Here is a 27106-nt window from a genome sequence, read left to right on the forward strand (position 1 = left end):
TAATAACTGCTGACCTTGCCTTTAAATCCACCTTAACAAAAACTGTTCTTAACCAACAGTGATTTCCACCTTAAAAATGCATGTATGAACAGTATGTATGTATGAACAGTATGTATGTATGTATGTATGTATGTATGTATGTATGTATGTATGTATGTATGTATGTATGTATGTATGTATGTATGTATGTATGTATGTATGTATGTACTGTATGTATGTATGTATGTATTGGCCACTTTATTAGGTACACCTGTCCAACTGCTCCTTAACGTAAATTTTTGATTAGCCAATTAAATGACAGCAACTCAATGCATTTAGGCATGTAGACATGGTCAAGGCAATCTGCTGTAGTTCAAACTGAACATCAGAACAAGGAAGAAAGGTGATTTAGGTGACTTTGAAGATGGCATGGTTGAATTCAGAAACTGCTGATCTACTGGGATTTTCAGGCACAACCATATCTAGGATTTACAGAGAATGACTTCAAAAAAGAAAAAAATATCCAGTGAGTAGCAGTTCTGTGGGCGCAAATGCCTTGCTGATGTCAGAGGAGAATGGCCAGACTGGTTCGAGCTGATAGAAAGGTAACAGTAACTCAAATAACCACTCGTTACAACCAAGGTATGCAAAAGAGCATATCTGAAGACACAACATGTCCAACCTTGAGGCGGATGGGCTACAGCAACAGAAGAACACACCAGGTCCCACTCCTGTTAGCTAAGAATGGAAAACTGAGGCTACAATTCGCAGAGGCTTACAAAAATTGAGTATCGATTTCTGCTGCGACATTTGGATGCTAGGGTCAGAATTTGGTGTCAATAACATGAAGCATGAATCCATCCTGTCTCCAGTTCAGGCTGGTGGTGGTGGTGTAATGGTGTGGGGATATTTTCTTGACACACTTTGGGCCCATTAGTACCAATTGAGCATCGCATCTACGTCACAGCCTGAGAATTGTCTCTGACCTGCTGGCTACTTCCTGCAGGATAACTCACCATCTCATAAAACTCGAATAATCTCAGACCAGATTCTTAAGCATAACAATGAGTTTAAAGTACTTAAATGGCCTTCACAGTCACTAGATCTCAATCCAGTGGAGCACTTTTGAGATGTGTGGAACCGGAGATTTGCATCATGGATGTGCAGCCGACAAATCTGCAGCAACTGCGTCATGCTCTCATGTCAATATGGACCAAAATCTCTGAGGAATATTTTCAGTACTTTATTGAATCTATGCCATGAAGGATTAAGGCAATTCTGAAGGCAAACATGGTTCAATCAGTACAAGTAAGGTATACCTAATAAAGTGGCCGATTAGTGTATGTAAGCATGTACAGGTATGTATGTATTTCATTATTAGAAATGAGAAATTTCATATGAGAAATGTTGAACCCAGGGCACTATTTAAAAAAAAAAATAAGATTAGTTAAGGAAGTAGTTTTACAAGGAATAGTTATTCCAGTCTTTCTATTAATTCTTTTATTACCTTTAAATCCACCTTAACAAAAAGTGCTCTTAACCTAAAATAAATATTGGAATATATATATATATATATATATATATATATATATATATATATGTGTGTGTGTGTGTGTGTGTGTGCGCTTATTATTAGATTTTTTTAAAGGCAGTTTCACCTTGTTAAATGTTGGACCCAGGGCACTATATATAAATAAATAACCTATTCATAATTATATAAAATATATATAAAAAACATAAGATTAATTGAATTATAGTTTTTAAAAAATGTTAATGAAGTTTTTTTACAAGGAAACCTTTTTCTAGTCTGTCTATTTACACAGAAAACAATCTAATTAAATCGATTTTTCAAAGTAAAAATGGTTTCCAATGAATCCCACACCACATTTTTCAATCTAATATAATGTGACCAAACTGGATTACCTAAATTAAACATCTATTGTATTTATGTGACACTTCTAAGATTCCAGCACTTTTTATGTTGCCACCTCACAAGGATGAATCACCTATGCTGTAATTGTCATTAGTGTGTGTGGCTTTGAACAAAACGTGTTAATATATAACTCTCTGGGCCTTCTGTGTCTTCTGTGGCAGTGCTGATGTAACTAAGCTGTAATCACCTGCTCTTTCTGAGATAATTATAAGAAATACTGTAGGTGTAAGTGTTTAAAAGAGGCGTGGAAACTTATCAAAGTCACAGAAACTTCACAGTTCGCTCTCTTGTTTCGTCATGCTATTGTAATGAACTAATATTAGACTGGATGTCGTATTTATTTAAAGACTCATGACTCAGTTGTCCAGACTTAGCTCTCTGCCAACTGTTTGCTATCAAAGTTAAGAAAAATTCTTCATCTGACAGTTTTTTTTGCCTGAATCAGCTCCGATACTGATGTCAGAGATGGTAAAGTACATTCGCTGTTATGTACTGTAAGAGAACTATACAAAATCATTTGAATTAAACTTACTGCTTCATTATACAGTTTAGCTTCAAATGTCAAATGGCAGGAGAAGCTTAGGATTTCTGTTCAGTTGTACAGAATTGATACCAATTGCAAATTATTTGCTTTTTGGGGTAACTGTGTTATATAATATATAGCATATATATTTTTATTAGCTGTGTTTGTGTTTCATTTTGTTTTTGGGTCCCACTTTATAGTATGCGGTCCCACTGTATAGCAAAGGAAGTACCTACTGTTTACTTTGAAGAGGAAATGCAATTGTTTAGTGGTATCGGTAGGTTAAGGGGTAGGGTTACTGTCAACAGTGTAATTATAAATCTATTTAAAGAAATTAATCATAGATGTAATCACATGCAAGTGTTATTATAATGTACAGTGCTCCCTACTCATAGACTTTACTTGGACAGGCCGCCCAGGTATATTAACTGCCGTCCAAGTATATTTAGTGACACATTTTTTTTTTTACTATTATAATCATCCTTTTTACACTTTTTGTTTGTATACCAAAGATATACAAAGATAACCAAATATTCGCGATCAATTAAGTAGAGGAAAATGTTCTCTTGTTTACTCGTGTTGTTCTGTTTGCACGACACCTGTCAACACTTCCACAGACAGTCTCGCGTGCTCTGAAGACCCGCAGAGGAACCCACTGTTTTGGGACTTGAATTCATTTGCGCGGGGTTTCTAAATCTCTGAAAATGTCCGGGATTCGGCTTCTAAATTCGCTTTCTAAAGCTGCCGTTCATTAATTGTTTGCATTTTTGCATGACCTTTTTACTTAAGTCTACTTTGACTTAGCTACACAGATGAATGCACGAGAGATTCACGAGAGAAACATTAAAAAAAATTAATTATTTAATCTAAACGACTCTGAAAACTGGCTGCAAAATATGTTAATTATTATTTATGATTAATCAATGCATTTGCCTTATTCAAATAATCAGACCTGGTAGTTTTTTGCAATTTTGCGATTGCTGAATTCAGTGCAAACTCAACAAAAAGTTGCATTTTTCGTGATTTTGCTAAATTCCTAATTTAAACACAAAATAATCGTAAAAAAATGTAAATACTCTCATAAAACATCCAATTTCAAACCATATAATCAAATTATATATTTTTTCAGTTTGCAGTTAATTGTTTTAAATGACATTGATGTATTTGAGTGTCTCTCGAAAAATGACGTCTCACTTGCGCCCTCACAATAATTACTTTACATGTTAGGGCAGAATTGTTTTGCAGCCTGCACAGTTAGCAGACGCAGATGAAGCGCAAGTAATTTACATGTGGAGTCAATGCAAAGAAGGGATTAAACATTCTGTGGCATAAATTAGGCGTTTGGTGCGTGCTTCAGTGTGCAAAAGAAATTGGGAGCAAACATCTAACAAACGGAGCAATGGAATAGACTAAAAAAACAAGGAGCTTACAATAATGTTGATAATGGGAGTTTAAAATTTATAGGAATTACCTCCACAAAATCACAAAGTAATTTTTATCACAAAAAAATCACAAATAAAAAAATCTTGCAAAAGAGGGTCTGAATAAGCTACACATTTTAATTTTGTAATTATATTTTTAAAGATATTGTCTGTTTTATTCCTTTTTCTGTCATATATTTCTTATCTGCTGTATATTAATTTAATGATGTCAGTATATTACATACATTACATTTTAAATACATATATAAAATACTTTGGCGTTCAAGTTCAATGCTTTGAACTTGAAAGACAGAGAAGCAGATTTTATCTCTCAGTGGGTGCACTTGGGTCCTGAATAGCATAAAAGAAAGACTTTTTTAACAGTCTTTTTTTACTTTAACCCATTGAAAATAAACAGTGTATAACAGTGTCATAATAAATACACCTACTGTTAAAAATTAAATTATGTTTTGTTTGTCACATAGTTAGCTATTTATGTGATGTGTGGGTAAATGGTATTTTTCAATTTGGCTACCACCGCAAGTATATTTGATGTATAATTAAACTATAAAACAATATAAAAACTGAAAGTGAAATGATTAGTCTGAATGTTAGTACATGTTAAATACATGGTAATAAGTGGATCATATTTTTGTCAGTGTTTTGTTGTTTAGTCCTTTTTTCCCTTTTTGTTTTGCTTTATTTTCAGGGTTTTTTTTTCAAGTCTTTTTTGTTTTTGTCTTTCATTTTGTTTTGGTTGTTTTAGTCTCTTGCCTTGTGTTTTTTTTTATTTTACTTTATTTCTCTCATTTGTTTTTGTCTAATATAATTTAGTATTTAGTTTTATATAATATAAACTTATTTTGTCTTGGGGTTTGGTTTGTTTTTTTGTCTTGTTTTGTCTAGTCTTGTTTCTTTTTTTGTGAATTATTATTTAATGTAAAAACAAACATTTAATTATAGCTAGACATTTTAGTTATGCATTTGTTAAAAGATGTTAACGAGTGTAAACATAACGATATATAAGCAGCTACTTGAATGTTCATACAAATTACTGAAGAAATTAACTGTATGGAACAGAGAACTCTACTTGTTGGCTTACTGTCCTGATTGGGAACATCTGCCTTACCTGCAAAAAACAAAACAAAAAAAACTGCAAATTCTTAAGCATTTTAAGACCGCACTCAAAATTTATTGTACTCCATATACTCACATAGTTGCTATTTGATCTTGATTTTGTTTTATGTAGTTAAAGGATGATTCTTTTTATAAGTTTACATTAGTTGAGAAAAAACTGTTTATGTCTGGTATCACTGCTTCTAAAAAAACTAATTTACAGCAATCTTAAAAGATCCTGGCATCTCTCTTTTTGTAACATTGTTTGTTTAGAATGCCGGACTGCAAGGATTAATAAATAAACATAAAGCTTTGAAGCTCAGTGTGCATATTCCTATTATTATCAAACAGTTTTGAAGAGATTATATTGTTATCAGGAAATTTGCAGTTAGTTTCTTCTGACTTTTACAGAGACACAGAACAATGAACGGTGAAAGTCCGCCGGCCATCACCATGGCACTGATTAACCCTCAGGCCTCGCCCATGCCCTCAGAGAGCAAGATGTCTGCAACTCAGCAGCTCTCCATCAGTGTGTAAGTCTCTTTAAAACGTCATTTTTCTTTGCAGAACACTGAAAATATTTTCATGAATTAAAGTGAAAATTGTTTTATTTTGTGCACTGTACACATTTTTTTTTGCCAATATGTATAGAAATTGACTTCTTTGGATTTTACAATTTCATCACGTTTAAATAATCTATTATTATAACCAGTTTTTTTTTTTTGACTTAGGGTGTCAATGGGGTTTTAAAAAGTCTTGCATTTACTGAAATATTGCATTGTAGGTCTTAAATCATTTTAAACTAGTTTTAATTTTCTATGTCCATGTAAAGCTACTTAATTAGGCTGACACCCATCTTATCACAAGCAATCCATCTGAATAAATCTCTTAATTATCTTCCTTTCAATAACATTTATTGATCATAAAACACGGGGACATGGACTGGTGTACAGTTAGTTTATTATATTTTTAAAGCTTGGCAATTTTTTTTAAACAAAAATGACCGTATATTGGAAAACGTGTATACAACTTGCTTTTTTTGACGCATTATTTAAGGTATGTAGCTTATAAATAACTTAAAAATCCTTAGCACTTAGCCCTGTTTAAGTTTGAGATTTCATTCATAGTCTTACATTTTTCCACATAGTTTTTAATTTATTCCTGCAGAAGTGCTGTGACTTGATGAAATGTGTGTCTGTTTAGGTGTGCGGCGCTGTATTCCTACACACCTTATCGCTCTGAAGAGCTGGAACTGAGGAAAGGTGAAATGGTGGGGGTTTATGGGAAATTCAGCGAGGGCTGGCTGCGCGGACTGTCTCTCAAAACTGGCAAAGTAGGAATCCTGCCTACCAACTATGTTACACCAGTGCTCAGGTGAGCAGATGTTCACTTAATAGCATAGACAGGCTACACAAAGTACAGTAGACACTTACTAGCCACTTTATTAGATACAGCCTGCTAGTACCGAACTGGAGCTGAACTACATTGATTCTTGCTGCCAAAGATTACAAAAAGGTTAACGTTTCTCAAAGAGTTTGGTTCATATTGGCATGAGAGCATTACAACAATTCCTGGAGATTTTTCTAGCTGGATTTTTCATGGATGTGAATCTGAATTTGAGTATAGTGAACAAGAAAACAGTTTCAGAAAATGTAATCTTTGTGAAATGCCACGTATCCCACGGGAGGTAATCCTCACAATATTGTTTCACTGTGGTCATAAAGGGATGGACATGGTCAGTAAAAATAGTCAGGCTGGTTTGCTGTTTAAAAGATTCCTGGTCTGTATAAGAGCCTGAATTGCTTTCAGATTGTTTATGAGACTCATCGAACCAGGCAACCTTTTTTTTGTAATGTTCTGTTGTCCAGTTTTGGTGATTTGTAGCCTCGTTTTTGTCACTGGTGTGCTGCTGTAGCTTATCTGCTGCAAGGGTTGTGTGTTTACCTATGCTCTTTTGCAGATCTTGGTTGTTGCAAGTGATTATTCGAGTTACCGTTACATTTCCATTACTGTAGCCGATATAGTCTTGTCATTCTCTTCTTCTTGCATCAAAAAGACATTTTCACCCAAAGAACAGTTTCTCCCTGAAAATGTTCTGTTTTTAACAATTCTTCATCAACCCTAGAAATGATTGTGCATGAAAATCCCTGTAGATCAGCAGTTTCTGAAACGCACAGACATGCCTGGTCACTTTTTCTCAATTTGACAGATCTGCTGTCTTGAAAATACCAGGTTTAAATGCCCCTTGTAATGCATTTGATTGGAATATAAGACAACATCAAAATGTAACTTCTCCCAAACTGTAAAAACAATAAACGTGAGTGTGTTATAGGCTATATGGCATAGTCAGATATAAGCGAAATAATGCAATGTACACAGATTAAACAGATGACAGCTTAGGATGTTAGTTTCATTTTATTTTTTGCTTCATTGTATTTTTGAGTGGTCATTAACTTTTAACCAATAAGAATAATTAGAAATAATTAGAATGTTAAATTAATATCACATGGCAGCTTTAACAACTGATGCATCACACACCTACATAGAAAAAAAAGAGTTAACAAGTTTCTTTCATTTAGAAAGGCCTAATGTTTATTATTATTATTATTTTTTTTGGAAGAGTGTTGATAGATACTTAGTCTATATTTGCTTTTTTCAATATTGTTCTTTGCTGAATACCGATAAATGTGAAAGTGTTTCTTAACATCTTAAATTTGACTGACCTGTTTTCCTTAATGCAGTTTAGACCGGTATGTTGCAGATATTTTAAACACATGCAGCAGCCATTTCAAAAATTGCTTGGAAAAAAGCCAAACTGCTGCAATTAAAATAAGTCACAGGAGCTCACAATAACAATAGCTAAATAAAATGTGGCAAATCTGTGAGTACATTTGCATAGTGTGTGAGAATTGAAGATCAGATTAACATCCATTTATCTGAAAACCATTTTTTGTGGCCAATTGTAAAAAGAACCATTTTCAAAGATCAGAGAACTATTACATTTACATTTAGTCATTTAGCAGACGCTTTTATCCAAAGCGACTTACAAATGAGGACAAGGAAGCAATTTACACAACTATAAGAGCAACAATGAATAAGTGCTATAGGCAAGTTTCAGGTCTGTAAAGTCTAAGAAGGAAAGCATCAGTACATTTTTTATTTATTTATTTATTTTTTGAGTACAGTTAGTGGTATATCCAGAGAGGCAATTGCAGATTAGCAAGTGAAGTGGAGACTTAATAGTTGAGTTTTTAGTCGTTTCTTGAAAACAGCGAGTGACTCCGCCATTCTGATGCAGTTACGGAGTTCATTCCACTAACTGGGCAGATTGAACGCGAGCGTTCGGGAAAATGATTTCTTCCCTCTTTGGGATGGAACCTCGAGGCGACGTTCATTCACAGAACGCAAGTTTCTGGAGGGCACATAGATCTAGATCTATTAGAGAAAAGACATGAAGTGAGCAGGTGTAAATAGACCCCTACATGGGTTTCAGCCATAATATTGACTGATTAGATCTTTGTTTTAGCAAGCAGTTGAGCAGGTGTACCTAATAAAGTGGCCTTCACGTGTAACTAACAATACTAATTTCTTTTCTTCTTTATATTACAGTTTAATATGTCACACACAATGTTAGAAAATGTAGATATGTACTCTTCAAATGAGCTTCTTGATGTATAGATGTATTTTAAAAAGAACAGCAGAGTGCAATGTTCAGCCCAGGCTCATTGGAAATGCACGTCTCCTTGTCATACAAATAATTTAGATTCCATTTTGATTATAATTCATAGACATCGTTCAGTTGTTTTGTGGTATTCATTTGTTGTGCAAAGAAATGCATAAAAGTATTATTTTAATCATTGATAATAACAAAAGTTGTTGGCATCATACTGCCCCACAGCGTTTGTTATGAATGGAAACTGCAGTCAAACATATTGTCACCTTAGAATTGAAAGGTTCCACCTGACATTTTTGTCAAAATTGAGTTATTGACATATTCTTATTAATTGACAACTTATTTACATTATGGAATGTTTTTGTATAAGTGGTTTACATTTTAAGACTTTTTATTTAAAAAACAAATGTTATACACATACTGTTTACTATGAAATGCAAAAACTTTGAAGCTCAATATCTCAAAATCATTCAGAACGCAGACAGAACCTTATAATTCCAAGGTGACGGTATGCTGAAGTAGGTTTTTGTGGTTTCACAAATATGTAAGCTGAAGCATGAATTTCCAATGAGCCCGTGCGGGCAATGATTCATTGGAGTATTTTAGAAAGTAATGTACTGACTTTCCCACAGAACATCAGCAAGGTTTCTCGAACAAAGCAAACCTGCCATTCCTAATTCAAGTGCAGTGTCAACAAAGCGCCACGCCTCACACAAGCCGCAGGCTGTTGTTCTGGCCCTCGACAGGGTAAACACTGACAGCCCTTCAGCTACAATGCCTGTGACGTCATCTGCCGGTCCAGGAAGAGCAGCACAGCTGGGCGGAAAGCAGGGCTGGAGCTCAGTGAGACGCTCCTTTCATGCCACACATAGGGGTGAGAGAGAACATGCCCTAGCATGATTTGACCACAGAAGTCTAAGGCCCCGTTTACACTAATGCGTTTTAGTTTGAAAACGCATAAGTTTTGCTACGGTTACGCCATCCGTCCACACTACGCCGGAGTTCTCGAGCGCCGAAAACGGAGCTTTTTGAAAACGCTGGAGAGGCCGTTTTCATTCTGAAACGCTGCTGCTCCGTCTCAGTGTGGATGGGGAAAGACGGAGACATCTGAAAACGGAGGCGGGGCTGCAAACGTTCGCCTATCTGATTGGGGCTTTTCCTCAATATTAAGTAGCCCACACACAGTTCAGTCTCGCATCCTCTTCTTGTAAGTTCAGACTTCGCAAGTTTGATCAAGGCTGCAGTCTCCCCCTTCTCATAGGGAGAATATCACATATCACATCAGTTTGATATGGAAAACATACCGAGGACACGGGTAAATCTTCAAAGGGAACAGTGTACTTTATAACTTCATTCACATCACCTTGGCTACGTTGTTTCACTTTCTCAACATTAAAATGTAAACATGATTTAAGGAACTGCCTATTTTCTTTTTAATATTAGCAACTTAACAGACAGCAGAAATGTTGAGGCGTCGTGCTGCATATATGAGCGTCATCTTCACTGTGTGGATATTTATAACAAAACGGAGCCTATGACAACTGCCTCCTTTCAATTTCAGTGAAAATACGAAACGCACCCTCTCTTTTGCTGAATATCAGTTTTAATAATCGCTAATTATAAAAGTATAACATACAATAAGTTTATACATTGTAGGAAATAAAGGCAAGCGATCAGTCAATGTACCTGGATTAATCATTAACTTATCTTTGCGCTTAACCAAAACATGTTACCCGTGAACAAGTAACTTAATAGATTCCAATGACCAAAGTCAGGAAATTGGCCTATGTCGTTAGATAAAGACAACAACATGAATGAAATATCACGTTTAGCAAATATAGTCAGATTAGATCACGCGGGAGATGCGTGATGAGCAGTCCGACAAGCAGAGCTCTCATCTGGGTAGAAATGCTGGAGTGCTTGCCGAGAGTGTGTGTGTGGTCACGTGATGTGCGTTTTCAGCGTTTTGGTGTGGACGGAGAGCAGTTCAGAAACGCTGGGTAAAACGCGAGTGTGGACGCGGATCGTTTTCATTCTACAACGCCGTTTTAAAACTAAAACGCACTAGTGTAAACGGGGCCTAAATGTAGCCACTGCAACTGCTCTAAAATCACACTTGTAATTGCTTTTGCACATTTTAGCTTTTTAAGTCTGTGTCTGTCAAAAGTTTAAGCTATAATTATGATTATTTTATGCTCAATGAGGCTGTTTTATTGATGGAAAATAGTTGTAATATAGTGTTATATGTTGTAATATATTTCTTTTTATTCATTCATTTTCTTTTCGGCTTAGTCCCTTTATAAATCAGGTGTCGCCACAGTGGAATGAACCACTTACTTATATTGATTTTAAAGTGCTGCATTTTTAGCATCATCACTGCTTTATTCAGTGTTACATGATCCTTCTGAAGGCATTCTAATCTGATTTGCTGCTCAATAAATATTTCTCAACAGTTGATTAATATTTTAGTGCTAACACATAATGCACTTTCTCTATAAAGCTTAGTGTTAACATTCATAAAGAATTACCTAAATTTGTTAGCAAGCTTTAAAAACATCAAATGTTATTACAGTATTTATTAGAATAACAGTTAATTTAGGTTATATGTAATTGTACATTTACTAATATATTACTAAAACTTTAATTATATGATACAAATAATAAAGCAATGAAAATTTGTATTTTTCCTTGCTAACATTAACAATGATTATTAAATATTGCAAATTCAGTTTTTTTTTAATTGTTTCAATCTGAACATACATTACAAACAGATTACTACAATATGCAATATTACAATGTCATCTCAAGCTTAAGTTACAATATAGGCAAACACAATATTAAATACAGCAAAACGCTATTTCCTCATTGTTGGTGGACACAAATGTTACATTTTAATATTAGCAAATGAGATCGTTTATGATAACTTTTAGTTTTTAATTATTATTTATTCAGCAAGGATGCATTGACAAGCAACAAATCAACATATTCATGACGGTTCATGTCGCTTTGAAGAGTGAAGTAATGAATAAAATTCTGATTTGTCTTAACAGGATGAAATTACATTTTGTCATATAATAAATTAGTGGTACTTAATTCCTTTTTTTTTTTCATTTTCATTAAGTAAATGCCTTGCTGATCAAAAATCTCAACAAGCAACAAAAAGCCTAATTACTCAAAAATTGATTGTAACTGGATCTGTGCTGTTTTACATAATACATTTTCATTTCATTTTCTGTATAATTTTTAAAAAATGACAAAATTTGATGATATATTACAATACTAATTTTAAGTATTTTTTGTCGTCAGAAAGAATTTGCGTGGGTAGTTTGTCTTTTGCAGCAGGGTTTTTTTTTTTTTTTTGCTCAATGCGATTCACTAATTAACTTCTGCTTGGCCTTTTATTTAGGACTGCCTCACCATGGAAGCTACAACTCAAACTCTATCCTAAGCCTGCAGCCTCCACCTCAGGACTTGGGGCAGATCTACACTTTCGGTCGCTCACCTGTTCTTCCTAAAAAGAGAAATGGTTTATTCTCCAACCCCATGAAGGCACAGCATTGGGCTTATGAAACAACATCTCCCTCTGCTGGTGCTTATCAACCCATCATCAACCCTGGCCAGAAGGAGACCACCACAACTCGGCAGTCTATTCTGGTTAAACCAGATGCTTACAAGAACAATGCAGAGAAGGTAAAAAAACACTTTTAGCAATAAAGGTAGATGACTTAAATAGTAAAGTTAAATGTTTTTTTTATGCATAAAGAGATAGTTTACCCTCAAATATAAATTTACTTTTAAATTACACACACTCAAGTCAAACCTTTGTGTCTCTTTTTTTTGATAATATTTTGTAGAACAGGTAACCATTGACTTCAATAGTAGGAAAACAACTACCGTACCATGGAAGTTAATGATTACTGATTTTTAACCAGTATGGGTTTTTAAACAGGTGTGTGACAAGTAAAGGGTGAGTGAAGGATGAGGGGTGAACTATCCCTTTAAGAACAAAATTAACAAAAATAAAAATATTATAATAAGGAGAATAATAAAGAAAGAATAAATTAATTGTACAATTATCAGATAAAACATCATTTCAGATAATCAGTATGAAAAATAGCCCATTATTTTATTTTATAAAAAAAAACTATTCGAGTAAAAAGTTTGAATTCATTTTTGTTTTTCGATTTTCCATTTTCATTTTATTATCATCTGTGTGTTTTTGTCATTTTTTTTTCATTTAAACATGTCTATTATGATTAACTAATGTGTAATGTTAATTTTAGCTTGTTTAAATTTACATTATATATATTTAAATTTACATTATATATTATATAACTTAATTGGCATGTTAAAAAGAAAAAACTAATAAAAATGACAAAAACAAAGCAGCAGCAAAAAACCAAAAAAAAAAAAAACCACAGAACCACACATCAGATAACTCAATCCATCAAATTGCAAAACAGGAGGCAGAAAACACACACACATTATTCCATTTTGATATTAGTGTTTTAGTAATCTGGTTGTGTTTTGGTCACAGGGGGGTTTGGGTAGTTCGAAAGATCCACCCCTCACTAAAAAGGTCCAGAATTTGTCCCATAGATAAGCTCTTTGTCCTATTTTGACTGTTATTCCATAATAAATTCTGAAAATAACCCATCAAAAAAGGCTTTAAGACTTTAAGAATCTTGTGTTCCTGTTCTAAAGGTCACACCATGCCGAATTTGGCATCACAAATTATAACTAAGGAAAATTGAATGTGCTGGCCAGTGTTATTTGCCTAATAAATTTAAAACTTTAACAGATTCTTATTTTTGTATTTTAAAAACAAGTATTGTTTTTCTCTATTCTAAACCTTTCGGAAATGCTTTTGGTAGATTAAAAAGTGCGGTTATGATGACCATCTGACAAGCTTTTTTTGCTACAAAAATAGTACTTGAAATGTCATTAACATGCAGTATTTAAACCTTCTAATTAAATTGAAAATGAGGCGAACGGGCTGGCTACGGGCCTGTGTCATATTAATCAGCTTATTTATAAAAATCAGATTTACTACTATGCAGCACTACATCCTTACACTGCAATACCTGAAGTGAAATGAGGTGAGATGAATATTGTCAAGTATGGTTAACCATACTCAAAATTGGTCTTCTGATTTTGACCCATCCAAGTGCACACACACAAGTGAGAAGTGAGAGCACACACACACACACACACACAGACTCGAAGCAGTGGGTAGCTATTGCTTCCACTGTCTGGGGAGCAATTAGGGGTTAGGTGCCTCAGCTGGGTAACGAAGAGGGAGAGACTGCAGTTTATTCACTCCACCTACTGGGACCAGGAATCAAACCTGCAGCCTTTCAGCTGAAAGTTCAACTCCCTAGCCCTTTAGGCCACAACTGCCCCACCATCAAATTCCTTACTCTCAAATATTCAAATGAATAGCATCTCCATTAAGAAGGCCGCCAGTTCGAGCCCCGGCTGGGTCAGTTGGCGTATCTCTGTGGAGTTTGCATGTTCTCCCTGTGTTCGTGTGGGTTTCCTCAGAGTGCTCTGATATCAAAGTCCAAAGACATGCAACAGAGGTGAATTGAATAAACTAAATTGTCCGTAGTGTATGTGTGTGAATGCGAGTGTGTATGGGTGTTTCCCAGTACTGGGTTGCAGCTGGAAGGGCATCTGTTGCATAAAACATATACTGGATAAGCTGGTGGTTCATTCAACTGTGGCAACCACTGGTAAATAAAGGGGCTAAGCCAAAGGGAAATGAATGAATGAACGAACGAACGAACGTCTGCATGCTTTTACTGAATTGTTGTATTCTGCTGTTCTTTCAGCCAGTGAAGTCAGTGCGGTTCCTGGCTCATGACACTCCTCAGACAGCACCAAAAACGCCGTCCACTTCCACTGCAGGATTAAGCTCTAGTTCTCAGCCTGGCTTTTCAACTCTGGACCACTGGAATCCCTCGGCCATACTGGGTCGAGATGGACATACATTAGTCCTCAAAGACACAAAAACCCCTCCAGCCAGAAAGAGCACAGGCCAAGATCATGCTGCTATGGACTCCCTCGCGCTAAATATGAAGCCAGTACTGATCAACAACCAATCCGGCTCCAGTAGGTGCGTATGTCTTTAAGAGGAAGTATTGTGTTATCTGATCTAGTAGATAGTCTGTGGAAATTTACCTAGAAACCTATCTGAAAATTGGCAGATTTATTGAGATAAAGCACTTAAACTGCTTTTTAACGAAAACATTTCCTGTCATAATCTGAAAGGGAAACTGAGCCATGATCTAGAACTTACTGGCATTATAAATATAGTGCATCCTGACTGCCTAATGCTTTTTTTTTCCAGATGTAGGGTAATTAAGGGATACAACGCCAAAACAGATGCAGAGCTCACGCTCACTGAAGGAGAAATGGTCCTGGTTCAGAGGCCTCGAGCAGACGGAAGAGTTCTGGTGACGCAGGAGATCAGTGGAAAAACAGGCCTTTTCCAAAGCAGCGTTCTGGAACTGCTAGACAAAATCCTTTGAGTGCCACAGTTTCTGCTGTTGTGTGCTTGCCCTTTGACCAGTGCTGTGTTTAGGGTCACACTCTCATAACCTCTTGTGTAATAAACCAAAAGCAATATCTTGTAGGGTATGACAGGTCATCCACACCCACCTTGCACAAAAACTTGTCATTTTTTCCTTCATAATCGGTCGATTCAGACAGATAAATGTGCCTTTATGTTGTGTCACTGTTTGCACTTTTGGATAGGGTGAGGGTGGGGAAAGTTTTGGGAAATTATGAATAGCTATGACTGTTGGGTAAATGGAGGATGAGTGATGACTTAAGGCCTGTTCATATCAAGAATGATAACTGTAAAGGTAATGTATTAATATTTTTGCATTCACATCAATATCATATACAATCTGGTTCTATTTATTCAAAATGAATGCTGTTTGAGGTCTTTAAAATAAGACTGATTCTGACTGGCTGTCAAAAAAAGTTTACCCCAAACTGAAAAAGTCTGACATCATTTACTCACAAACCTGGGGTCTGTTCTTTGTACGTAGATTACTCAGTTAGCTGGATTTAGTTATTGATGATTTGACACGATCCAGGATGGTAAAGTCTAGATGTGATATGCACATAAATATAGCAACATTTTTTATGACACTGTACAACAATAATTCATATTTTTACATTACAGTGACGATTGGGTTTAGGGTTGGGGTGGGGGTAGGCGTTGAAAAATAAAATTTATTGGGTAATTTAATAGCATAAATAATGCTCCGTACAACTACTATTTTTACATTACTATAACTGTTGGGTTTAGTGTTGGGGTGGGGGTAGCAACAGGTCTGGTAGCACAAACCTGCTCAGGAGCAGGCTTATTTCATATGAACAGGATTAGATCGACTCATTTCAAGCAAAGGTAATACTAAAAGTATGTACCGAATGCTGATATTTTCTCACAGTAGTAGTTGTATACACTTGGGAAAATAATAAATAGTTTAAAAAAATTGTGTAAAGTTAAAAAAATGTATATAAATAAAACTTGTGCAATCTGCACTACAAAATAATAAAAAATGTCATAGGGTGGTTCTCCCCAACAGGTTCAAAGAAAACATTATAATAGACTTTTTAGACTCAAACACATACAATTTTGTCTACCGGCTTTAGTACAACTTGTGTATGATGTAGACATGCATAATATTCTACAGCTTTTTTAAAAGAATGATAATTTATGCATTCATTGTTTTGACAGCTAATATGGGGGTGTTTTGATACTGATTTCAAAATGCATTTTTGACGCAAAATTAAGTTAAACAGCCAGTTATTCCTTACGCCGATTAAGAAAATTGATTAGACCTAGGCTACTATAATAAAGAAAATCTGCTCTAAATGAAAAACTAAATAAATTGCTGAATACTCTTGGCACATGAAAGTGTAAAGCCAGCAGCTTTGTTTGAAGAACCAAATTAGCCAGAGATCAGTTATCAAAATTAAAAGATCCAGGATCTGAAAAATTGTATTAGATCGTGTAAGCAAGATACGAAGAACAGACCCCTGTTTTTTGTTGTTGTTGAACAGTAAACATTGACATCCATAGTATTTGCTTTTCTTATTATGGATGTCAGTGGTTACAGCTCCCAACTGAAAAAAAAAAACTGATAAGGTTTGGAACCCCTTGATTGTGAGTAAATAGTGAGTAAATTTTTTGTTTTGGTTGAACTAGCCCTTTAATGTTTTTCAGCAATTATTAGCTCTAACAAAAGTCCCAAATGGTACTTTAAACCCTTGTGGTCTTCATCTGAGTCTGCATTTTCAGAGCTTAAAGTTCATGTGAAATCAGAATGTACAATGTTTATGTTGCTAGCGCACATTGTTATTCTTTAGGTGATCAATTAATCCATGCAAGATAATCCACTGAAAAAAAAAATGTTTATGTAATCTTGAATCAAAGTCTGAGCATTTATTTCTGCATTTGGAGTGGCAATCCTTCTCTGTTGACGTCAGTTTGATGGCTTCAGCCACAATATTCTTAACCACGCACCTCTAACCGTTACTTTGCCATGAGGGAATAATGTGCAAAAAGAAATCCCCGCCCCCTACTTAAGTAGTAGTTTGTATGTTCAAGCCACACCCCTTACTCAAAGTAGTTTATATGTGCAGTCAAAAGCACAGCGTTTCTAGGTACAATTTTTAATAAGTTAAAAACGTATCCATCCAGTGTTTTCATATTCTCTCTTCAGAAGTTACAATTTATACAATATGGATTTTAAAAAAAGATCTGTGCAGATCTATATAATCCCTTAGCATCTTTACTTTTCATCTTTTTGACATCTTGAAGTTTGTTATGTTTTTTTTTTCTTTTTTTAGACTTTGAAACAACATTCTGGCTCAGTGTTGACACCATGTGGCTAAAAGATGTTTCTAATTGTTGTGTGAGCTGTACATTTTGTTCTGTCGACTAAGTTTGTACACAGCTTAATGTAAATGGAGCATCATGTATATTTAAAATCAAAGATAATTTGGGCTTTAATCGATCCATGTGCACAGTGCGAGTGTTAATTGTCCTTTTACACTGAGCTAAGTTAAACTTTGCTAATGTTTAACACGGTGACACTCTTAAATCAAAAATAAAAGATCCAAATTTAGCTGTACACACTAAGCATAATCAGTTGTGGTTTAAAAAAAAAAGAGCATAGTGGAATGTATAGATTTTTCTTTTAACACCCCACCACTGTGCATTGAAACAACGGCCATCCAGTTATGGGGCTGTCCTTGTCTTTTTTGAGAATGTTGAAATCACAGTGTCAACAAAAATCTTAAAAAGAATATGTCCTGTGGTAAGGCATTGCAGAGAAAATGGGATTCAATAGCAAACTTCAAGTACAAATGAAGTGTGCCATTTGAGATCGGGCCAATATCATTCCACTGTGTCTTTATCATTATAGTCATGTCGATTCTCAAAATTGTCCTGAGAGAATGTTGTTGTATAGTTTTAGGACAACATTGGTGGTGCAATGTTTTGATCCAATTCAGACAACTATTGCACTTTAATACAACAGTTATTGTTCATGATGTGAATGGGCCTTTACATAAGATTGTCTTTTACGCACAAATTCCTGATGTCTCAAAACAGTAAAAGTGGAAATGTTTTGTTGTGTGAAACATCATAGCAAATACAGTATATCCTGACAACTGTATTCTATAACTTTCCTGTTTTCAGTTCCTATTTTATTTCATTTTTTATTTTGGAATTTTGGGAAAGTTATTACTCTAAACCTAAACTAATAAAAAGCAACAAAACACATTTCAGAATCCACTCTGTTTATTAACATTAATGTGTGTGTGTGTGTGTGTGTGTAAGCCTATACAACAGAATCACGCTGAGGAAATTATTTCTTTTTAGTGCATTGATCCACTGATTAATATTAACGAGGCATACCAGAAACATTTGTCTCTGAAATAATAACATAAATACAGTGGGGAAAAAAGGATTTTATCAAAAAAAAAAATCTTAAATGGACTGATGGTTGATTCCTGTGAATTGTTCTGTAGAGGAATGTGCCATTCATTCATACTCATTTGGTGACGTCATTTGATGGAGTAGAAGCTGACAGTGATCAAGGATGCAATTTATCATCGATTTTTATGATTTTATGCTTTGTTTTGTAGGATTTGTTTGAAGGAGGACAAGCTTAAGTTAGACCCTGTTACGTTTTTTTTATTAGTGAACATGTATATGTTTTTGAAAGAATGTCTCTATTAATAATAACTAATTTATAGATGGGAAAAAGATAAAGCATTAAACTACCAATATCTTTAATAAATCACAAAACAAATTGTTAACATGTATATATGTTAAGAGGGAAAACGTATCAATAACATCAAAACAACACAAATGGTGTACGTGGATAAATAGAAGGGCGCCGTATTAAATTCATTTTTTATCTGCATCAGATATGAAATGAGAGACTTAAATTCAATAAGAAAAAATGAAAGAGGTTAAACGTGGATAAACACAAATATGTATATCCCGAGGTGAAGTCAGGATCGCGGATATCCGCGCATGTCCAGTTACAGAGGGCAGGTTGGGATGGGCGCTTGAGCTGGAAAAATACATCATCCACCCGAATGAGCTCATCGGTTATCATTTCAAACACACAAAAAAACGTTTATTTGGGTCTCAAAAAAGGCTCACAAACCCGCGTCTGATAATGCCGGTAAGACTGTCATTTCTTATCTTCATTTATCATTATAATATGTGTTGTTATGCCCCACCTTCCCGTCATTCCTTTGCTTGCAACCGGAATTTCATGCAAATATTCACAGACTGTTATTTGACAGGCTTTTATGCCTTGCGTTTTACTACTATTGTTCCGTTTTATGATGCGTTTAATTGTTACGAGATGATTTTGTTCTTCCAATGGCCAGAAAGGTTTTGTGCACCTCAAGCTAGCAGCCTGCTAACGTTAACGTTAGTTATTAGCTTCGCCGCAAGCTCGTGGGCTTTAACGATATTTAAATTTATCAACGAGCCAGATTTACTTTTAGACTCATTTGAAATTGATTCAGGCAAGATTACTACAGCCCACAAGCTGTGTTATCTGTGAAAAAATGAACGTGTTTTTTTGTTGTCTGTTAAATTAGCTGTTAGCAGGCCGGGCGGTCTAACCCGCTGCTTAGCAACAGCTTTGAATCCACATCACCTATTTAATACACAAACAGCCAGTGACCTTTATTGTACAAGAGAACCCATATAGCTTATATGTTACAGTCTATGCTTACAACAAATGTAATAATTATAAATCTCTTCTTTCAACGAGCATGATCAATTGTAATGATACATTTAAATTAATTTTCTTTAAATGAAATAACATTTTGTCATCCTAAATTACACTCAAATATTAATTTGACACTTTTATTATGAAGGTTAACGACTTACTTAAAACTTACTTAAAAACTTACTTGCTGTAGCATATTCTTCCATTACATTATTTTTGTGAACAGGAGAAAACGTCATAATTGTCATACAAAATAGAAAGAAATAAAGTGAATATTATATTTCATAATCATAATTCTGACTATTCAGAAAGACAGACTTTTAAACTTAATTTTATGGCAGCAGCAAACTTCTACACACAGCTAGGGAGAAACATTTAGCGTAAATAAGTAATCTATATAGGCGACGTGATGGCGCAGTAGGTAGTGCTGTTGCCTCACAGCAAGAAGGTTCGAGCTCCGGCTGGGTCAGTTGGCGTTTCTGTGTGGAGTTTGCATGTTCTCCCTGTGTTCGCGTGGGTTTCCTCAGGGTGGTCAGGTTTCCTCCACAGTCCAAAGACATGCGCTACAGGTGAATTGGGTAGGCTAAATTGTTCGAGTGTGTATGGATGTTTCCCAGAGATGGGTTGCGGCTGGAAGGGCACCCCCTGCATAAAAACGTGCTAGATAATTTGGCGGTTCATTCCGCTGTGGCGACATCAGTACTATAAAGGGACTAAGCTGAAAAGAAAATGAATGAATTTGGATTTTTATTTATGGCCTGCTTACATATTGCTGACAAACAGATCATGTGTTTTTTGCAGAGCAATAAGCTGGACAAACCAGAGAAGCTGGAGGTGAGTGATAATGTGAAAGTGGTGGTGAGATGTCGTCCACTCAATGAGAAGGAGAAGATAATGGGACACAAGCAGTCCGTAACTGTGGACGAGATCAGAGGAACCATCACTGTGAACAAACTTGATATAAGCAGTGAGCCTCCAAAGACGTTCACCTTCGACACAGTGTTCGGCCCAGACAGTAAACAGCTGGATGTGTATAATTTAACAGCACGGCCCATCATAGACTCCGTATTAGAGGGTTACAATGGTAAGTAAAACCGTTTTGTCTGTTTGTCTGATCTTGCAGATAACAAATGTTTTGGTACATGTTTTGTAAATGTTGTACAACTTTTTTTTTAGGAAAGTCTTGCCATTTGCTATTTGTCTCAATTAAGTTGTAGTTATAATGCAGAATCAGATATTTAACAAGAAATAGTAAAATTGCACAAGCGATATACTGTAAGGGGTTTAAAGATTTGATGTTGCTCTGTAAAAAATGTGAGGCCTCTTATATCTGCTAATCAAAAAAACTTCTCATTCTGTTGTTTGTGCATTCACTTATTGTGCACAAAGTCAAGTAAGGCTGGGCCGATAAACGATATTATATCAAACCGCTCTAAAGTTTTTGTCAGTAATGATGTACTCTGACCTTTTTTACTCTATATTGATCTAAGAGCCAATCACACAGCAGAAATGTTCAACAATGGGAATCTAAAAGTGTGCTGATATAAGAGATGTACTAAATTTTCGGCCACCGATCTGAAAATATGCTATGTCATTTAATGGATCCTCTAATTTTTGTGGCTTCAGCGATTGTTGGGCTACTCTTTTAAATCTGGAAGCTTTAATAGCTTCTATTGAAATGTACAGTATCGTTATCGTTCAATATGGACAATAGTTACTGAGACTTTTCACATTGTAGAGCTTGAAATGTTAATAACATTAACATAATTAAATAAATCTATTCCTGATGGACGTAAAAGTAAAGATGCAATTTTTTCCCTCTGTCTTACATATGCAGCATGTATATACCTGTAGATGTTCTGTCTTTCAAAGTAGTACAACAAAGTAATTTGATTAGTTGTACTACTTAGAAATGAAATATGGTTACAGTTTGTTTCACTGTACATATGAGCGCAACCAGAAGAAAACATCAGAAATCTCCTGTTGTTCATCACTCTTATGAAATATCCTAATTAATTCAGATTTAAATGTTCTAGTCATTGAAAAAGATACAATCACATCATCAATATTATAGAGCGGAGATGAATGAGCGAAGAACTCAATCTTAAAGGTCCCGTGAAGTGCTTTAAAATGTGCATTATGTGCAACTGAAAAATTAAGAGAGGGTGGGACGTGGCATTGCTCCTCCCCTTTAAAAAAACAGCCAATAGCATTTTGTTATATCACAGCTTTGCTATTGTTTGAGTGTGGTTCGAGCGAATCTCATGAAAAGCATCTTGTAGGGGGCGTGGCATGTCAGATGCTAGGGAGCATTTGATAGGTCAAGATTTGATGAATAACTGAAGAATGAGGTGATGTGAAAAAAACATTGATCAATTTAGGCAGAAGTTTTATATTTTCTAAACACCAATTTTGTCACTGTTTTCAGGGTTCAACACTAGAGATTTTTTTTGTACTTGTCCGATCGGGCCAATGGTTCAGATTTTTTTATCTGCACTGCCAAAATTTTCACTGACCCCACCAAAGAAAACAGCTATTTTTTAGCCACATATTTTAGATACTGCGCAAAAATAGTGTCTATAATTATTTGAATGTTAATAATTATTCAAATAATGTATTTAAATAATATTCAAAAGTTTTAATATATGAATAGTGAGCAAAATCCTGTGTTAACAAAACAAAAAGAGCAGTATGGAAAATATGTGTATTTTATTGCAGTTCGAAATTATTTAACAAAAGGTGGCCCTAATCAGGCCAGGAATGATCCTGCCTTCTGTCCCAAGCGTCTTTCACACTAGCCCCGGGTCATTGGGCAGTCCTTATTGTTGAGCCCTGGTTTTGGAACACAGTAGCTAATAGATTTCCTTAACTAACAGACTGAAAGTGACATTTAAAACCTTTTTATTTTAATTTAACAGAACTTTCAATTGTTCTTGGTAAAGGTGGTTGATCTATCTATTTTTTCTATTGTGGTTATATGTGAACTTGTGAATTTATGTATATATATATATATATATATATATATATATATATATATATTTATTATTATGTATATCTCGACGTACTATGTTATTGTAAGGCTGCATGATAAATTAAAATAAAATATAACCACGATTTGGCAAAGGTTGGGATTGTCATGCACATCTTGTCAGGGAAACAGTTCTAAGATCAGTAGTAAAGCTCCTCCAAATGCCAGAGAGCGATCACATGCAGAAATTGCAAATACAACACAAAGAAGAGACCCATGCTACGTCCAAAATCGCATACTATTAAAATAGGTACTACATTTTAATTTGAACATGACTGTTAGAATAGTATGTTTTATACAGCACAAATGTGAGTAGTATGAATAAAACTCAGACAAAAAAAAAAAGGACATACGTTAGTTTTGCGTTAGTTTTGTCACTTCACTCCCATTCAGGAATTTTCTCATGGGGCATCATGGCTAGCACAGCTTCCATCAGTTGCGCACTTCAGAATCTTGCCAGAAGTAGTACGTCATCCGGGTACTTCTCACTGTTTTTCGAATACTATAAATTCAGATATACTACTCGGCTCACATATTGTTTTTAATATACTGTTTTTATTTTACTATAAGTACTATATAGAATGGAAGTATGAGATTGCGGATGCAGTGCCAGAAAATCAAACATAGGACTTCACTGCTTTTATTGATACAACTTGACGAATAATCACACGACTACAGAATCATCTCACAGGATGATTTATTCAAACACTCGGCTGTAGTTAGGAAGTGAGTTTTGAGGAAGAAGAACATGTTATTAAATGCACTAGTTTTAAGGCCTTTCAGATGTAGCAGCAACACAGAGACGTTCACCACCTAGAAGTGTCGAAAACCGCTGTAAAATCACAAAAAAGATTGTATTTGATTTCCGAATCTAGAATCGAGTTTGCCATTGAACTATGGCTCTGTGTAGTAAACACTGCTCCATATGAATACAGTAGATTTACAGCTAATTACAGAACTGGCTTTACTGACAAAACCACTGTTAATTGTTTGTGCAGACCTAATATTAATGTTTACTTTGTTTAATTATGTGATATTTTGTACTCATTTAAAGTCCTTATTTTTTTGTGAAATATATGTTGGATAATCATATGAATGTGGGTGATTTATTACAGCTGTAGGGATAATAATCCAGTCTTATGGTCCATAATATTTTTATTATATTTACAATATATTAATAATTATGAGAATGAGCTTTTTAAATGTATTTTGGCATATTTCTTTTGGAAATGTGGCATTGATGAAGGATTAATCCCGAAAATGTTTTACACTTCTTAACACTTTTTGCACTTTTTATTTTTGACCTCTGGATAGTAAATTCATATGAGTAGTTTCAGCTAATGTTTTACCATGTGGATCTTATTTGTTTGTTTTTGATTTTGTTTTTTCAGGAACCATATTCGCCTACGGTCAGACTGGCACAGGGAAAACGTTCACTATGGAGGGTGTCAGAGCAGTGCCTGAACTCAGAGGCATCATCCCAAATTCATTTGCTCATGTATTTGGTCACATTGCAAAAGCAGAAGGAGACACCAGGTAAAAATAGGGGCTGTTTTTTATGTCCTGTGCCACTAAGAACCCAACACTTTTAAATTCTCAGTATTAAGATAAACTGATTACGATGTGTGTTATCTGACCACAGGTTCCTGGTAAGAGTTTCGTATTTGGAAATATACAATGAGGAGGTGAGAGATCTGTTGGGAAAGGACCAAATGCAGAGGCTGGAGGTGAGAAACTAACATTTCTCCATAAGTGAGAGTTTGAGTTCACAGTCATTGCTCTTATTAGGAGTGTCATTAACATCAGCAATTTAAAAATAGTTTATAAAGCAGTTGATTAGAGCATACATCCGGATGAAATCTGTACCCACAGGATTCTACAGCACATATCAAAGAGAGTTTGTCGATGACACATCTTTTTCTTTTGTATTTGACGTAATTTGATCATTGTTTTAGCTACAGATTGGAAAATTTGAGTAAGAAAATAGATATGTTACACAATTCAGTCTTGGCAGATTTTGAGTCATCAAACGCTTACTTGTATAAGTGTTGTATTAATGACAACATAGAGCAACATTCGAATGCCTGAGGTCCTTAAAACTTTACGGACCTCTTTACTATAATTTTTGTACCAACTTTAGTACTTTTGACATCCCTAGTAAAATTAAACAAAAAAAAATCATATTCTCAAAAGTAGGCATGGGACGATAACCGTTTTCAAGGTGTACTGCAGCTTCGAAGAGTCAAGGTTTTAAAACCGCTAAATTTTCTGCTATACCGTTATTGTGGTATATGTAAGATTTTTTATTCACTTTTTTTGTTGTTGTTTCTTTTAGGACAACAGTATCTCCAGCAGAAAAGATATCCAAAAATACTTTTTTAAATTGTAAAGAAATCTGTGTTTTATAAACTAATGAAGCCAGCAGAAGTCAATGATTCATTTGAATTATTTAGTCTGACATGTTTACTGCTCCAAAATATTTACAATGTTTCTCATAGTAAAATATTTTGTCTTCAAAGGGGGGAAAAAAGTTTTTGTTTTTTTATACAGACATTTAAAAAGAATATATTTTAGAGCAGTAATCACAATACCATCAAACTGTGATATTTTTATCCAAGGTTATTATATCATCAGAATCATATACCGGCCCATGCCTACTCGCAAGACTTCATTAGGGGCTGTTCACATTTGACATCTTTTGCGTGCGCAAGTTCAGTTTCTCCAATGGAGGCTCATAACTTTTAAGTTTTTAAATTGGAGAAAGCGCACATCGAGTCCTGTGACAACAACTGACCATTCAGCTTCATACTTTTGTACTAATTACCTCAGATTAGGGCTGCACGATTCTGGCAAAAATGTGATCACGATTTTTTTTTTTTTTGCTTAAAATCAAGATCACGTTTTTTCACGATTCTGTAAATGTAAAATGCAGGTTAATATGATTAGCCTATTATTATTATTGTTAATTCTCAAACATAAGGTAAAACAACAACAATATTATTAGGCCTATGTGTAGGTCTACTGTTGCTTAAAATGCTAAATTTTGTAAAGTCATTATGGTGGACTTGAACAGACTTGCAATATGTCCTGTGACACTTTTAACACCATTTGAAGGTGTCAATGTTGCTGTGAAGATTTGCGCAACTGCCTTGCTTTTTTCCTGACCTTGAAAATATAATTGGCTAAATCGTAGCTAAGCTGAATTAAGATCTTGTGTTGAGTCGAATCGAGATCGTGATCTTATTTTTGATTAATCGTGCAGCCCTACCTCAGACAACAACACAGAACACCCAAACACTACAGTGTTTTTTTAAATTCATCCATAAATAAAACTTGTATCTGAGCTACAGCAATGTTTTGTCACTTAGTCATTCTCTGAGAAAATGGTTGATGATCGCCTAACAATGACAGACACCATGAACTTAAATTACAGGTTAAAGAGAGACCTGACGTGGGAGTTTATATCAAGGATCTTTCTGGTTATGTGGTAAACAATGCAGATGATATGGACCGGATTATGACTCTTGGACACAAAAACCGTGAGTGTGTTTCAGATATTTTATCAAGCGAATGATACAGTTAGTTGGGTCTGGGAGTCCTGGAATATGGCCATGGGATACATCTTCTGACAAGGCTGTTTAAGAAATAAAAAGCTGCACACTGCATCAGTTAGGATTACAAGTAAGGATAATATATGTACACACACACACACACACACACACACACACACATATATATATATATATATATATATATATATATATATATATATATATATATATAAAGGCAGATAAACATAATTTTTACACTTTTGCATGATTTAGCATGATTGCAAAAAAACAAAAGGCAAGCACATAAAGTGAACAACTGATTTTATTTTAAAACCTTAACTAACCTTAATCTTTAAATTTGATAAATGACATAAACATTTTTATGGCCATAAATTTAAAAATGTATTGTCTTACAAAAAAAAATAATGCATATATGGAGCAACCAAATCTTATTAGTGAAACTTCAGAGAAGTGCCACTAGGGCAGGAGTAGCACAGTTCAACACATTTTAAATGTAAATCAATTCCAAAATCCTCAACGATGTTGAAGTTGTTATTCAACCAATCAATTGGAATCATTTTCCTTTTCTTTTACAAGCGCAAC

General features: G+C 34.9%; 2 protein-coding genes across 8 annotated transcripts in view; both read left to right on the forward strand.

The window, feature by feature from the left end:
• Nucleotides 1-15705, forward strand: part of sh3rf2 (SH3 domain containing ring finger 2) — a 95368-nt gene extending 79663 nt beyond the window's left edge. For all 7 annotated transcript variants that reach the window (XM_073921827.1, XM_068213335.2, XM_073921828.1 and 4 more), the window contains 6 exons: nt 5384-5505; nt 6176-6346; nt 9278-9519; nt 12052-12335; nt 14480-14763; nt 14998-15705. In XM_073921827.1, the coding sequence (XP_073777928.1) occupies nt 5384-5505; nt 6176-6346; nt 9278-9519; nt 12052-12335; nt 14480-14763; nt 14998-15178 (1284 nt within the window). In that variant the 3' untranslated portion in view covers nt 15179-15705. The remainder of the gene's footprint in view (nt 1-5383; nt 5506-6175; nt 6347-9277; nt 9520-12051; nt 12336-14479; nt 14764-14997) is intronic.
• A 3514-nt stretch (nt 15706-19219) lies between these two features.
• Nucleotides 19220-27106, forward strand: part of kif3a (kinesin family member 3A) — a 28751-nt gene continuing 20864 nt past the window's right edge. Inside the window, exons 1-5 of the mRNA NM_001017604.2 lie at nt 19220-19363; nt 20726-21008; nt 24344-24488; nt 24595-24679; nt 26386-26491. Coding sequence (NP_001017604.2) covers nt 19358-19363; nt 20726-21008; nt 24344-24488; nt 24595-24679; nt 26386-26491 — 625 coding nt within the window. The 5' untranslated portion in view covers nt 19220-19357. The remainder of the gene's footprint in view (nt 19364-20725; nt 21009-24343; nt 24489-24594; nt 24680-26385; nt 26492-27106) is intronic.

This window comes from Danio rerio, chromosome 14 (assembly GCF_049306965.1).
Source record: "Danio rerio strain Tuebingen ecotype United States chromosome 14, GRCz12tu, whole genome shotgun sequence".
In the NCBI taxonomy this organism is placed as follows: Eukaryota; Metazoa; Chordata; class Actinopteri; order Cypriniformes; family Danionidae; genus Danio; species Danio rerio.